Below are 15,179 nucleotides of genomic sequence, written 5' to 3'. Positions count from 1 at the left end.
AACTTGCCAAGAAAGGCTGCAGCATAAACAAAAGTACAGGAATACATAGTCAAAGTCAGAAAACACAAAAAGGAACAACAAATTAAGACACAAAAATCAGGCAAAGGCAACTCACACTGGAAAAGGTACATTTAAAAGACTACATTTTGTAACTTCAAATTATTGACATCCAAATAATTCTGTCTCTATTTCTTTAATTTTGGATTCATCAAGGTTATCATAATCAGTTTCAAGTCTTTCTACAACATACTTCATGCCAAGGGTTCAAAATAAGAACTTGTAAGTGAACTTTTCACAGTTTAGGTGTTGAGTCATTCCATGAAGATTAGGGATGTGGTTTAATTGTAGGGAAAGTAAGTTACTCTGAGATAATCTTTGATATTTAAATGGTCTTCTATTTTATACGAGTTTCAACAAAAACCTCACATATTACACTGGTTAGTTTTGTTAGTAATCTGTAATGAGCTGTCATATCTTACAACTTAACAAGTCCAAAAAAATGCTCCTACTAACATCAACCAACCATAATTAGTCTGAAAATGAAAATGTTTAATAAATCCTTATTTGAAGCTCTAAAGGGACTTTGGTGGGCTGATAAATGAGAACAGCTTTTGGCCAGGGATTATACGGGTTAATGTAATTTTACTGAAGTTTGTTCATCACAATGTTTGCCGCCACGTCATCTGAAAGCATAGGAGAAATATAGTGAAGAGAAGTCGCAGCTGTTGAGAGCGTCTTTAATCAACTGACATCACAAAGGTCCTACTGTACTGAACATAATACTGTGGCACTTAAGAGTCAGCATGCTTGTAGACACTGAAAAAACAAGACAGAAAGCCTTAATACAGTATGAGGAGAACCTTTTAACAGTCATTTTGTTTTTCACTGTATCATACAAACTCACATTCCCAATCTGACCAGCTAAACATAATCTTCCAAAATAGAAAATAAGGAAAAATGTGTATAATCAGTGAAGAACTGCGACTAATCATGATGTTAAACAGAAATTCCTAAAATAAATATAATTTTCTGGTCCTGTTTATCGCCTGGTGCAGCACAAATGAGACCAATACAAGGTAGGATATATATATATATCTATCTATAATTATTAACTATACATATATACATACACACCAGTGGTGTTTCAGGTGCAGGTATCTACAGTGTCTTTACTTCAGGCGCATGATACATATTCATAAAACTGTAGTGCAAGCTAATTCCACATCACATATTTGATGACAAACATGCTTTACATTATTTCTCTCTTTTTTTTCTTGATTTATTTACTAGTTCACTTCATCTGGTGCTTTAAAACTTTTGAGGAAACAGCAGGTGTTTGTGTGTGTGTGTGTGTGTGTGTGTGTGTGTGTGTGTGTGTGTGTGTGTGTGTGTGTGTGTGTGTGTGTGTGTGAGAGAGAGAGAATAAAGAGAAGACAGATTAGTGCTTTTAGCTCATATTCTTGTGTGCTCAGGTCAGAAGATTATAGTGACCTTCTCCATATCTTGTTGATTATTTTTGTCTGACGATAAAAACTCGGGAAGATTTTCCGTGTTCTTCATTTAGGACCCAAAGACAGACTAGACAGATGGGGAATTTTCACCCAGGAAGCTCTTCTCTTCTTCTGTCCGTATCAGTCTTTTTAATCCAGAAGCAGTTTGCAGGATACAGCTAAAGGAGCGTAGCGAGACATAGAAAAAAAAGTCTAGTTCCTGTGCCTTTGGAGTACCTACATTATGTGCCAGGGTGAGTTTGAGTTGAGCGTGCTTTGTTTTAGTGTTTTGTGCAGGGGGGTTCCCTTATATCACATTCTCAAACAGCTGCATGGAGTTCATGATGTTCTCGTCCTGGAAAATCAAGAAGAAAAACATCTGTCACAAACAGTCTGAAGTAGACAAGTTTCAGGTTTACAATTCTAGGCATTATATTTGTATTTTTATCATGTGACCTCAGTGGCAAAAAGTAAGATCATATTGTCATTGATCCCTGACATGTCTATAGTGTTTGTGTTGATGAGTAACTTTGATAACGTTATAGACATCACCTTCTGACAGGTCTCAATGAACTCTTCAATGGTCACTACTCCATCTCGGTTTTTATCCATTTTCTGTTGGAGAAATACAAAGACAGAAGACACATTAGAGAAAATAATTTGAGGGTCATTTAAAATGTTCCGAAAAAAGCACAGTGTGTGTTTTGAATTGGCGTGCATTCAAGACCTGGAAGAACTTGTCCACGTGTTCAGAGGGTGCTTCATCTCGCACACAGGGGTAAGTGTACCTCCCCATCATGTCGTAGATGGATGTCATAATTGCTAGCATCTCCTGATGAGTACAAGACAAAAGCAGAGTTCACTTCACAAACAAGGAGGAGTCAGGATTAAACACCAGATCTCTCATGATAAAAGCAGCTCAGTCAGAAAGCATTAAGTAATTAAGAGAAGCTGGATGTGATTGTAAGATGCACAATTTCCTGGATTTAGTTAAAATGCTGGCGATGTCCCAAACCTCTTTGGTGATGTAGCCATCTTTATTAATGTCGTAAAGGTTGAAGGCCCAGTTGAGCTTCTCTGTGACTGATCCTCTGAGCAGCACCGACAGACCGATGACAAAGTCCTCGAAGTGGATTGAACCGTTTCTGTCGATGTCAAATGCGTTGAACAGGAAGTGAGCGTAGGTTGTTGCATCTGTGCGCAAAAAAGTTGGACTTGTCAGAGGGAAATATCTTACTTTTTACCCAAGCTATTTAGCAGCTCAAATTACTTTTTCTTCTTACCAAATAATTATAGTCCCCTTATTTCTTAATACTACACTACTTTTGCTCTAAATATTTTACGTGTTATAATTCTTAAAATGCAAGACTCAAGACTGTTTTTACATAATGGATACTTTACTTTATCCTCACACTAATGCTGCCACTTAAACAGGAGATATCAGTGTCTTTTATACTATGTCAAATGACTTCCTCCTCTGTTCCTGTCATAATTACTAGTTTGTATTTGTGTAGCAGGCCCCTTCTGAACTACATCTACAGTATAAGGCTGATAACAAATTAGCCTTTGCCATGTAAAAAAACTGTTTTGTTTTTTTTACAGTAAATCTTATGAAAAGTTTGAGAGAAAATATTGTTTCCTAAACATTTCAGACCAAGTAATAATAATTAAACCTTCTCTTCCCCACAGCCTCCCTAGTCATTTTCACAAAGTCCCTAACAAGAAATGACAGATGACAGAAAGGAGAGAAATTGTTTTAACGTCTAACCTCCTTGGGGAAAGAACTGAGAATAGATGGTCTTGAATGTCTCCTCATCAACCAGCCCACTGGGACACTCCTGCTCAAAAGAGGAAGAAAAAAAAGATACATACAGAATAACCCGAGTCTATATAAAGCCTAGTAATGGTGGTAAAGCCATGAAGAGGACGTACGTTCTTGAAGCCTCGGTAAAGGGACTGCAGCTCCTTCCTGGTGAACTTGGTCTGAGCCTGCAGCTGGTCGAGACCCTCCGGCTGGTGACGCACCGTCGAAAGCTCCAGGTCACTGTCGCTGCTGTCTGTGGGAGGAAGAGAGAGACAAACGGAAGAGATGTAGAGGTAGAAAGATGGAGAGAAAAAGCGGGAGGATGGGGCAGAAATTAAGTGTGGGGATGCAGGTCAACATTCAGGGAGGGGTGGGATCACACATTCAACAGAGAGGCATTTGTTAAAGAGCAGGTGGGGAAAACGTGCCAGTGTAAGAGAGAGATTCAGAAAAAATTGTAGAGGGAAAAGAAAGGGAGTAAAAAAGGAAGAGGAGGTGCTTTCTTTGTGGTGGAAATGTCACAAAACATTTTGATCGGTAGCATCGAAGCAGTCAATTTGAAATATTAAGTCAAAGTTAAAATAAAATTGTTTACCGGTTTACACACACTTAGAGAAAGCACTGCACGAGTGGGAAAAAAGGAACCATTCAAAAAAGGAACGAGAGAATTGTTCTTAAAGTTGGTGTTGGTGCTATACTCACCATCTTTAGACAGAGAGAAGAGAGGAGGAGGAGGAGGAGGAGGGGTGTTGAAACCAAGGGAAGTGAAAGAGAGTAAATGGAGAACAGTGAGAGAGCGATAGTAAGGGGAAGAAAACAAAACAAAGAAAACAAGTCAGATCAGACATTGAGAGGACACGCTGAGTGGTCCAATGGAAAAGACTGATCAAGTTAGATTCTGATAAAACCTCCAGCAGAGCAGTGAGATACAATACTTGTGTGAAAAATAAAAACCACAGCAGAGGTAATTTAAACATTTCTGTGATATTGGACCGCCTGGAGATCAGCGGGAAGGAGACAGCAGGAGACGACCTCTGACCTCTTTCAAAAATCCAAAAGGAGGTCTCCCATGTTGCCCACCATGGAGTATTAATGTTCATACATTCAGTTTTGGCATTAACATATTACCTTAAGAAATTAAAAACTCTGTGAACCTTAAGTTAAGATTCATAAAATGGGCTCTTGGTGTTGTTAATACTCACTACAGCCCCAAAGGACCTTTGTTTATCTGGAAAAAGTTCCCAATAAATGCATACTTCACTTTTGTTCGGGAGACTCCTATTTGATTATCATTTTAAATATCTAACTCTTAAAAGAAGTATAGGGCTGAGATCTACAGACAGGGAAAGTCAAGAAGTTGAAAGAATATCTGATCATGGGATTTTATATTATCATCCCTTTTAATTCATATCCGTTTTCCCATAGTAGCCTTTGACATGATCCTAGATGATCAAAAAGCTTTGTATGAACTCTTGTTGAATCTCACCACTACAACTACTGTCATAGTTTCCTCAGACTTGCATCCATAAACATTTATAAACATCTACATCTAAATGGATAAGAGTAAAGCAAATGTAACTTCAGCCTCCTGCACACTCCCTTCTCCTCCTGTCCTGTCTCACCGGTCTCCGTGATGTCGATGAGGCCCAGCAGGTGCATCAGTTTGAGAAACATGATCACCAGGCAGACGATGCCCACAGTCTGGAGTCCCTCCGTCTCCCACCTCACACTCATCTTCCCCTCTTCTTCTGTCTTACCCTCCACGGTGCTTCTCGTTTTTTTACCCTTTACTACATACTTGGGCTTTCTAAAAGTATTTTCTTTCAGTCCATCTATCTCTTTTGCTTCGTCTCTCTGCTCTCCTCCTCCTGTCTCTGAAACAGTGTCACTCACTCATCACTCCTTTTCTGTCTCAATTTTTTCCCTGCAGTTTCTGTTGCTCCATTTAACTCTGCCTATTTTTAATTGACTGCCGTTTTCTTGCCCCTCGTGTTCTCTCCTACTCTAGTGGATCGTTCAGGATATTTTCCACAGCTAAATGCATGGTCTGAGAGTCCAACTCCTTTAAAACACCAACAGATTACTGCTGTAAAAATATCTCTAAAGAATGAGAGGGATAAAAAAATCCCTTCCAAAAATCTGGACTACATTGTTAATCCATGGAAAAACCAATGGGAAAGAGAGGAAGCTCAGATAGTCTCAACACACACATGCAGGTTGTTATGGCCAAGTTGATTTGGGATCCATCCGAAGAAGATGCCTCCTCTAGTTGGTGACAAAACTCTTGAATAAAAAACCGCATCCAACATCCTCCACTGACTGAATAAGTGAGGCTTTGCAGCTTCCTCCGCTTATCCCTCCCTCCATCTCTCACATCTTATTTTCTGCTAATTAACCTGTAAACCCCCGGGGAACCAGCTGCGTTTTTACCTTTTTCATTAAACTAACTAATACATTACAGAAAGGCATAAATACTGAAGCTTTAAATGGGCAAAACTAACAAAGATTATTGTTTTTTTTATAAATGTGACACACACAAAGCAATTTGCTTTAAGACACCGGAGAGTGCGGAGAGAAAAGGTAACAGGTGTCCTGAATCCCATTTTCCCAGTCAGCGCTGTGATCCACTTTCTAATTGTTCCCATCTCTCATGGGGTCCCTAACACAGATTCAATACTTTCACACACTCACACTCGTGTAATGAAGACTCCCTCTAGTGGAGACCAAAGGAACAATAGAAACAGACACTGAAGTTTGAACAGGGAACTTAATTGTATTCTCTGTGCATATGATGTCCTACCGGAGACAGAATCACCCTCTCATTCATTCATGTGAAAAACGTACCAATTTTAAACTGAACAAATAAAAAGACAGTTAAATTATAGATGGATGGATTTAACTCAATGATAGTTACATTTATAGAAAGCTGATGGGTTTTTATGAGATTGCAACTAGAGCACTATTCTTTCACTTTGAGAATCTTTTTTCATCAGAGTATCAACATGGATTTTCATCCTTTTTTTGTTGTTGCACATTCCGAAGAGTATTAACAGTATTTTTTGCCACCCTAAGATTTACCTTCGGACTTCCTCTCAGGATGTATACAGCCCCAACAAAATTCACTAATACACAATTATGGTGGACTCTGTGTGGTAGAAAAACCATAAATCAGTCACTGCTGCTCCTTCAGCAGACTGCAGAGATTAAAGATTGTAATCACCTTGTGTATATTCGTTTGGGGCTTATTTTATTTAGTTTATATTCTGTTAGGTCAACCTATAAGAATACTTTGATAGTTAGTTGAATTACGTGTTATGCTAATGTATAGTTCTAATTAGAAAACTACCAAAAGTGACTTGAAAATTCTTGCATGCAAAATCAAATTCTGAAAAGTGGATTCAATCTTTTGCTCACTTTGTATACTGCAGAGCAGCTTGTGAATTTAACCAGGCGATACCAATTTTTTTATTTTAACCTATGAAAGCATTCTAATTATGATTATATTTTGAATTATCAATCCTGATTTCATAAGAAATAAAGCTATCAGATAAATACAATTAATTAAAATAATTTCTAGCAAGTGATGTGTATAGAAGCAGAAATTAGAACTGGAAATGCTCAAGTCAAGTACAAGTATTAAAAAAAGAAACCTAAGTTTAGCTTGTGAGTAAATGTACTTAGTTACATTCTACCAGGGACGGAATATTCTATGTGCCAATCATGGAGAGAGCCACAAATAAATAATAAAACCACTTATTCCCTTCACGTCTCTTTATAGTATATAAGTGTTACTCACTACTGAAATATCCTGCACGAGAGAGTCAAATGCGGGGTAAAAATACCAGATGTTGTTATTAGAGCACCTCAGGATACATCTCTACAGACGCGGCTACCTCTGGCATCAGATTTCTTTCCAAAATAGGATCGAGCTGGACTGGATTGATCCCAGTATCGATATCTGAGCAGACCAGACTGAAACAACAGCAACAGACCATTTAACTGGACTTTAAACACAAGCACGTACTCAAAGATATCTTTCAGTCATGCATTATTACAAATAAATCTACTCTTTGCAATAAAAAGGTTGGTAAAAAAAAAAAGAAATTCTACTCTGCTAGAACAAGTGTTGTTATATTGAGAGGCTTGGTTATAAATGAGTTTACCTCAATGGACAGTAAAGTACTTTTAATATCTTCCATCATCTGTTTTTCGCCAGAGGGGCCCACACATTTTATTTTTTACTGATTCAGTCACTTCTTCAACACAGTTGTTTTGGTCAATCAAACTTAAATACTGAATTCTAATTATTCCATTACTTTTCTATTATAGAATTGTTGATAAGTAAGGGCCATAAGTAATATTAATTGACACGATATGCTAATGTTTAGTCAATAAATCAATAACAGGATCAACTGACAACTACCTGAAAATCATGTTGATAATCAGTTTATTGTTTCAGTATTTTTTCCTGGCATTGTTTGATTTCAGTCTAGTTTTACATTAGAAAATCGATATATTTGGGTTTTGCACCATTTATTGATCCTCTACCCTTTTGCAAATGTCACTGTTTTTTCAATAGACCAAATCAATCATTCATGTCATAAAACCTAAAACTCCCACATATTTTTGAAAGTGTTCATTGTCCTGGAGCTAAAGGTCAATCACCAAGAAAGAGCTGAAATTGACAGCAGAACTAAATCTGCAGCACAGGGCTGTATTTACAGTCTCATTCTAACTAATTCCTGTAAAAGAAGAGCTCAACATCTGGACTTGTGAATCCTGAAAATCGTGAGGGTCCTATGAGTTACTTTTCCCTCATTTTAATGCATACAGCTGAACATTTGAGGGACAAAAGATATCAATATATGCCGCCAAACAATTAAAATGTTGATGAGAAGATGCTGAAGCCTATGACGAAGACGGTAAATGAGTCTCACTGGGAGGTGATGAAGTAATTAAAGGATTAAAGATGCATGTTGAGTATTTTGGAGGCTACTGCATGATGGCTAGTGTCCTTCAGGGTCCTGGAGGAGTACTCCAGGCTCCATATTTAGGCAGCATCAGAGAAAGCCCATTCGATACTGCATGTATAATTGATGTGAAGTAATGCTAAACCAGGGTGTGGGCTGTGCCACAGTGGGAGAAGGAGGAGGAATATAAGGTTGGAGGGATTGAGAGGAGAGGAAATTATGAAAGGACATTACTTGTGTTTTTGTTGAATTTATTACTTATGATGCAAAATGATATGAGAAGCACTAATGTGCCGGCTGGAGCCTTCCTGCAGTAATTGTCTTGGCACAGCGACTGGGGCACTCTGACTGGCTGGCCTTCAGCCCAAACCTCTAATCAAAGAGCGCAGCTTTCAAAAAGCTTCTGATGTCTCTGGTACTTTCCCAAATGTACACTGTCAAGTGGCCCATCAAGGGGTTTTGGTATTTCTCTTTGTAGGCAAAATGAAACACTTACCCATTAACCTTTTTCCACTCTGGTGGATTTTCTGATAAAAACAACTTTCAAATACAAAAAAAGGGGATTTAAAACCAACAAAACATTTTAGTTTCTTTATGTTTCGCAAAGGAGAGAGCGGTTAACAATATTGAGGTTATATCGTCATTGAGGAAACGATTTATTTATTATTGAAGAGAAACTTTGAAAAACTAATTTTCAAATGTTGTCCCTGTTGGCCAGATGTTAAATTAGCCATTAAAACTTGCACGTCCCATCTTTGTTTAATTTATTACTCTCATATTGTGTCTGTACTTTATGACTCAGTCAGTTAGTGTGAAGCATCTTGTGATGTATGATCTAGACATTGAAACATAAATAACCTTTACTTTTGCTACCACTGTAGTATGGAAGGCAAAGTGGAGAAATAATTACATGGTCACATTAGTAGAGGTACTAGCTCTTTCCTAAAGATCTCTCCTGGGGTATATTTAAACAAGAATAAGCGCTTGAACAGGCTTTAAAAGTAAGAAATAACAAATTATAGATTTCAGATAATCAAACGTGTTTGAGGAAGTGTATTTATCTTAAGAGGTAATTAAAGGGAAACTTTATCTTGCAACATTATGTTATTTGTATTACAAAAAGTGTAACATAAACATGCAGGTTTAATAGATACAACTTAAATGTTATAACTTTAATTTCACTATGGCCCTGTATTTAGCACTGAAAAGCAGTATATCAACTTATAAATAAATTGTTTATAAGACACTATATTGTAGTCATTAGAAGATGTAACAATACTGAATGACCACATAATAAAACCTCAGTTGTCTTCAAATAAACCAGTTTCAATAGAGATGGATAATAATTATTATATTGAATCTTAAAAACATCCTTATCTTTGCATACAAATGCATTACAGTCTGTTATAAGGCTTTTATTAACTATTACGTATATAGAGGTTAATATATCAGACCAGGGGTAAGGAAAAGTGGAGTTGTGAGTCATCATACGTACGGCCAGCAGCCAGGCTCAGGTGGCCCCTTACCTTCAAATGAGGACATGGGCTCCAAGATGCCGAACTGCTTGAGAACCGCCATGAAAAGGATGATGACCACGCCAATGGCAAACAGTTCCATGCCCTGGATCCCCATGACTTCAGGGGTGGGGGGCCCACTCAGGGCCAAGCCTGCCTCAGAAGGCCTGGCCCCGGGGACAGTCGAGAAGAAGACTGGGACGGTACGAGCACTGCTGGACTGGGCCAGTCAACAACAAGTGTTTTCAACAGAGGGGGCCCACCAAGTGACAGGAATCAAGTCTGGTTGGAGGGTGACGGCATTGGTTTGTTTCCAGATCCAGGAGAGCACATGAGAACCAGGCCAAGCAGGCTGGACGAAGGCTGCTCTAATGTCAACACTGATGCTGAAGTGGAAAATATGTGGAAGCCGACATATATGGAAAACTTCCCTCTCTAGACCCATGAGGGAAAATGAGGGTTGTGTCACAAGTCATTTATTACGGTGAATTAAAGGAGACGTTTCGACTCGTTTTCCAGACTTTGCTCCTGCACGCAGTCTCAGGAGCTCAGACTGGCAAAAACACAAGTTACTGCTCACCTCTTAATCCACACAGCTATTATCAGTCCTCACGTCATAGTTTACTTTACTGAATCACATCTTAAAACGTATTTTGAGAAAAAGCTAAGAATTTGGTGCATACAACTGACTTGAAATACAGAACACGCAATACCAGAGTCTTCTCATCTTCCATGCCATAAACGCAATAACATTAGTCGTTAACAATAATTCACCTCATTAATAGCACCAAGCACTCGAGCAACAAACAAAACATACTATAAATGATGTTTATCTGCAGGCAGGGAACACTCTGACTTTGTGGTCTTTGTCGACATCCGCTCAAAAATATTCAGGATGAGATAATGTTTTAAAACTGATCTTTCAGGCAAGACACAAAAATCAATTTTTCATGCAACGTAAAAAGTGCATAGAACAGCCTGCGTAGTCTAAAGAAAACAAAGTCATTGATTCAAATATTTACTGTTCCAGCCTAATAATGCTGATTGCCACTTATCCTTTGTTCTACCTAACACCTCAAAGGACAGACTTTAATTGACCGTAAATACTTCAACTCATCGCAGCAGTCCCGTTTGGTTCTTTCTTCTTCATTGTTTGTCCAAATCCAGGTCCCAATATGGAAGAGTATGGCCCTGTAGAGAAGGCACTTAGAGCTGCGGCGGCAGGGTCCAGGGAGGGAAATCCTGATAAACTGAGAGGAGCTGTGGGGAATGAAACCTCCCTTGGCGTCTACCTCCTCCACACATATTTTTCCATCTATCCCCTCTCTCTGCGGCGCTCTGAATATATCTGTTGCTGCTTCTTGTTGCAACTTTTCATCCCTTGACTCACTTAGTACGCTCACTCCTGCTGAGGTTTAAAACTGGAGTGCACTGTCCACCATGAACCCATCCCGTCCTTCTTGTGGTCTCTCCTTACTCCACCGCACTCCTCCTTTTTCTGTCTTTCCATCTGATTCGCCTTTGCGCCTCCTCCTCCCTCCATCCCCTCTGTCATTCCATAACTTTGGCCAACCGCTGACTTTCTCTCCCCCTCTGTTTGTCCCTCCTTTCTCCACCACATCCAGCTCTTTAGGGGCGGGTGGACAAATGTTTGGAAGTAGGGCAGGACTACAGCACATTTGTAAAACAAAAGTGAAACCTCGCTCAAATTTGATTCCCTGGTTCTGAGAAAAGAGGAACTGTGATGAAATTGATGCCTAACAAAGAAAAATTATGAAATAAAATCAATTAAAAGCTCCTATTTGTAACTCCAAATATTTACATTAGACAGCATGGAAATAGACGTATAAAGGCCCACAAGCCCTCCTATAGGAGCAAGGAACAAAGACTGAATGAGGCAGTTTTGCAAGTCTTTGCAGTGGTTTCGCTTCTCTTTGAAGTCTTTTTACGTCTCTTTGGGGTGTTTTCGTGTCCGTTGGTTCTCATATTGAAAGTATTTTTTATTTCTTTCTAATCTTAAGTGGTTGTTTGGAACCTTTTTCTAGGTGATTTTTGCATCTTTCTTTGTCATATTGCATCTTTATTTGTTAGTTTGCTTCTCATTTTGCATGTGGTCTTGCTTCTAATTTCCATCTTGGTGGTTGTTTTACCTCTCGTTGTAGTATTTTGATTGACTTTCCTACAAGAAACATTGGCAGGCAATTCTGTGCCTGCGCCCGATGTTTACACAGTAACCGCTCTATGATAACTAACCTTCTTTGATTTATGGTGTAGTGTGGCCAGACCTACACACTGGCACATAGGGACCTCTCACCTCCCCGCACTTCAAATCCTTCATCTTTGCATAGAAGAACTCTGAATATTATAAATGTATTATTATATTATGTCTCCATATCTGAAAGATTGCTGGAACATGTGCAACAGTTTGTCATAGATGACATCCAGAAGTATGATGAGTGTCTGTGAGCATTAGTGTGTATACATGTGGTGACTGTGTGTTTAGCGGGTCAGTAGAGGATAACTGATAACTTTGCACTTGCTAATGCATCAACATAAGATGGGGAATGGAAGTGTGTGTGTGTGTGTGTGTGTGTGTGTGTGTGTGTGTGTGTGTGTGTGTGTGTGTGTGTGTGTGTGTGTGTGTGTGTGTGTGTGTGTGTGTGTGTGTGTGTGTGTGTGATAATGCATTGACTTGGTTGGAGCTGGGAGACACAGAGGGGAGGCCAGAGTGAGAGAGATCAATATATCTTTGTGGTGCGGTGCTGGTGGTGGAGCTTTCTCTTCATCTGCGTCTTACACTTTACCAGAAAAATCAAAGCAAGCATCAATAATAACATCACAAATCTATTTTCAGTCTCTACGGTAACTATTCTTTAATAAGTGAGCGTCTGCGGTGGCTAATTTTACAGTGGATAAAGGTCAAGTTTATATTTTAGTTATTACTTTGTTGAGGAGTGTGGATCAGGTGACATCCACACACAACACAACGCACCATGCATGTAATGAAGGTATTATTGGATGCACTAGGGGTTGTGCTTAAGTCTATTTACTGTATGTGTAATTATGTTTGTTCTTTTGTATATTGATGCTGGTGTAGTGAGCTTAGGGTTTAGTATATGTGTGAGCATGATCGTTCTTTTAAGCAGGCCATTAGGACACTAACAGGTTTTTAAAAGGTAGGCTTGGTGCTGCCTGCTGACACAACAGTCTATTTCCTCTCAGTCAGATACCTCAGCAAGATCAAGCTAAACAATACCATACTCTCCTAAATGCAGCTCAAAATTGTTTACACATGACATTTATCTTTCAGATATATGTTTTGAAATCAATTCATAATAATAAATTCAAGATGAAGTCTTTACTATTGCTATTTTTAGTAGTACTTAACTAGGAGCAAACATATGTGATTAAAGTGTCAAACGTTGAAGTTCTCAATTATTGCCTTTATCATTTGAAAGATTCTTTAGTCAAAGATTTGACATTTTATTGTGTAAAGTATTAAACAAAAAAACAAAAAAATCAAATCATGTTCGTACCTTAACATTGCAGTAAATGTATTTTGTTAGTGTACTACTCTGGGAAATATAATCTAGAATATAAGAAGACATTTGTTAAATGTTTACAGTTATTGGGAATGGTCATCACTGAACCAAAACTCATTTAGAGTACAGTGGAAAACGTGTTTAGAGTGTCAACACCACAAAAGTATTTACTAATCACCAAAAGCCAATTCCAAAACAATTAAGACAGCCAGTGGATTACTGCTTTTAGAAAGAGAAGTAAGAGAGAAAAAAATAGAGACAACATGAGAAAGTGAAGGAGTGAATGAAAGGGTGAATGAAGAGAGATAATAATGCTGGAAGTGAAACCTTACGAGCGCCTACCTGAGCGATGGTATCTGGCTGCACTGTGGCCGCAGTGAGAGAGGCAGCTGGGCCGAGAGAGACGCCTCCTGGCCTCCACAGAGAGAGCGGCCATCACAGCTCCCATAACGCAGCTGGACTAACACCACTGACCACAGGCTGATCTGAAATACTCTAAATACCACTGTAGATCCCGGGATAACACCAAAGTCTGACAAGACACGATCCAGACTTAAAAAGACTTTAACAGGCTTGAATGCATCGATCAATGCTAACAAAGTGCTCACCTCTCTCATCTCAGAGCAAAGCTTGAAAGTCTGACTCTCATGTGCCCACAAAGACAACAGCCTGGCACGGTGGAAAAGGTGACAGGGGAGAGAATGTTTCACTGCGTGTGTCTGTGTGCACGTGGCCACATTTGTGAATCTTTTTGAGTTTGTGACACCACATCCCAGTGAGGGGAGAGAGATAAAATAGAGGACGGATCAAAGCTTATGACCTTTCACATCACACACCTCCACGTTTCCTTTAGAAGAATTCTGTCTGTCTCACTCCCTTCCTCTCCTCTGACCCTGCTCCACAAAGAAGCCTTACAATATAACTCCTACACATAGTGTCTCTCGGTTAAAGACCTAAAAGCTAGCCTCTATCCTCTATCTCCTATTCAATATGTCTTGTGGATTTTAAGTATAAGAATTTGATATAACAATTAATTTGAGATTGATGTTAAAAAAAACGTACTGTTCTAAGTATCGAATGGTTTGGTGCCATGTAAATAACATATCGTAAAAAGAAGTCGAACTGTTTGGTTAAAGAACTGAAACATCACAACAACAAACACATTTTGTATTGAAAGTCAACAATTAAGGGAATGTTGTTGCCAATTTTAGCTACAGCTAACCAAGTGCTAGCTGTAGCTTTGTTTACAATAGACACGTATGAGGGTGGTATTGATATTCTCATCTAACCCTCAGGAAAGACTTCTTATTTAAGAAATCAGACAAAGTATTGTAAAGTATATTACTAATAAATGCATGCTCTGTATAGAAACACTGCTATATGGGGTGAAAAATGGAAATGGTGGATGTACAAAACCATAGTTCCCCATTAGTCATTTAATATTTCCTCTGCCCACTAGAGGACGCCAGACACCATACCTCACACAGCAAAGCAGAGAGAAAAGAGAAGGACATGAAACATGAGAGAATGGATCAAATTGTTCAGGCTATTCCAAGATCACGTAAGAGCTTACTCAGCTTTTGCTAGGACTTGTCACATCATCATTTTCTACATTTAACAAGGAAATTATTAATCAGGAACAACCAATACATGGATACAACAAGCAGCCACAAAGAAACATAATATGAAATACAGTATCTCCAGCATGAGCTCTCCTGTTATTATTTTCTGAAAATCCATGGTATGTAGTCATGCATGTAACTGAATATCAGAGTGCATGTATTTATTAATGTAATGCATGTACAGCACCTGCAGGAGTCAAAAGAAATGATAAGTACCTGTTTATATCCTCTATGCGT

At 38.7% G+C, this 15,179-nt stretch overlaps 1 protein-coding gene across 3 annotated transcripts in view; it reads right to left on the bottom strand.

Annotated features, from left to right (window-relative positions):
- Positions 1 to 720: 720 nt before the first annotated feature.
- Positions 721 to 15,179, bottom strand: part of kcnip3b (Kv channel interacting protein 3b, calsenilin) — a 32,231-nt gene continuing 17,772 nt past the window's right edge. The window contains exons 1-7 of one of the 3 annotated variants that reach the window (XM_063898383.1): positions 9,791 to 11,248; positions 3,423 to 3,547; positions 3,259 to 3,328; positions 2,506 to 2,684; positions 2,218 to 2,322; positions 2,043 to 2,105; positions 721 to 1,845 (exon numbers count right to left, since the gene is read on the bottom strand). In XM_063898383.1, coding sequence (XP_063754453.1) covers positions 1,798 to 1,845; positions 2,043 to 2,105; positions 2,218 to 2,322; positions 2,506 to 2,684; positions 3,259 to 3,328; positions 3,423 to 3,547; positions 9,791 to 9,896 — 696 coding nt within the window. In that variant the 5' untranslated portion in view covers positions 9,897 to 11,248 and the 3' untranslated portion in view covers positions 721 to 1,797. Of the gene's footprint in view, positions 1,846 to 2,042; positions 2,106 to 2,217; positions 2,323 to 2,505; positions 2,685 to 3,258; positions 3,329 to 3,422; positions 3,548 to 4,916; positions 5,597 to 9,790; positions 11,249 to 15,179 lie in introns of those variants that run through there. The other 2 variants (XM_063898382.1, XM_063898381.1) reach the window with 2 other exon arrangements.

Source organism: Eleginops maclovinus, chromosome 12, assembly GCF_036324505.1.
Source record: "Eleginops maclovinus isolate JMC-PN-2008 ecotype Puerto Natales chromosome 12, JC_Emac_rtc_rv5, whole genome shotgun sequence".
Taxonomy (NCBI): Eukaryota; Metazoa; Chordata; class Actinopteri; order Perciformes; family Eleginopidae; genus Eleginops; species Eleginops maclovinus.
This window is presented reverse-complemented; position numbering and strand designations above follow the sequence as displayed.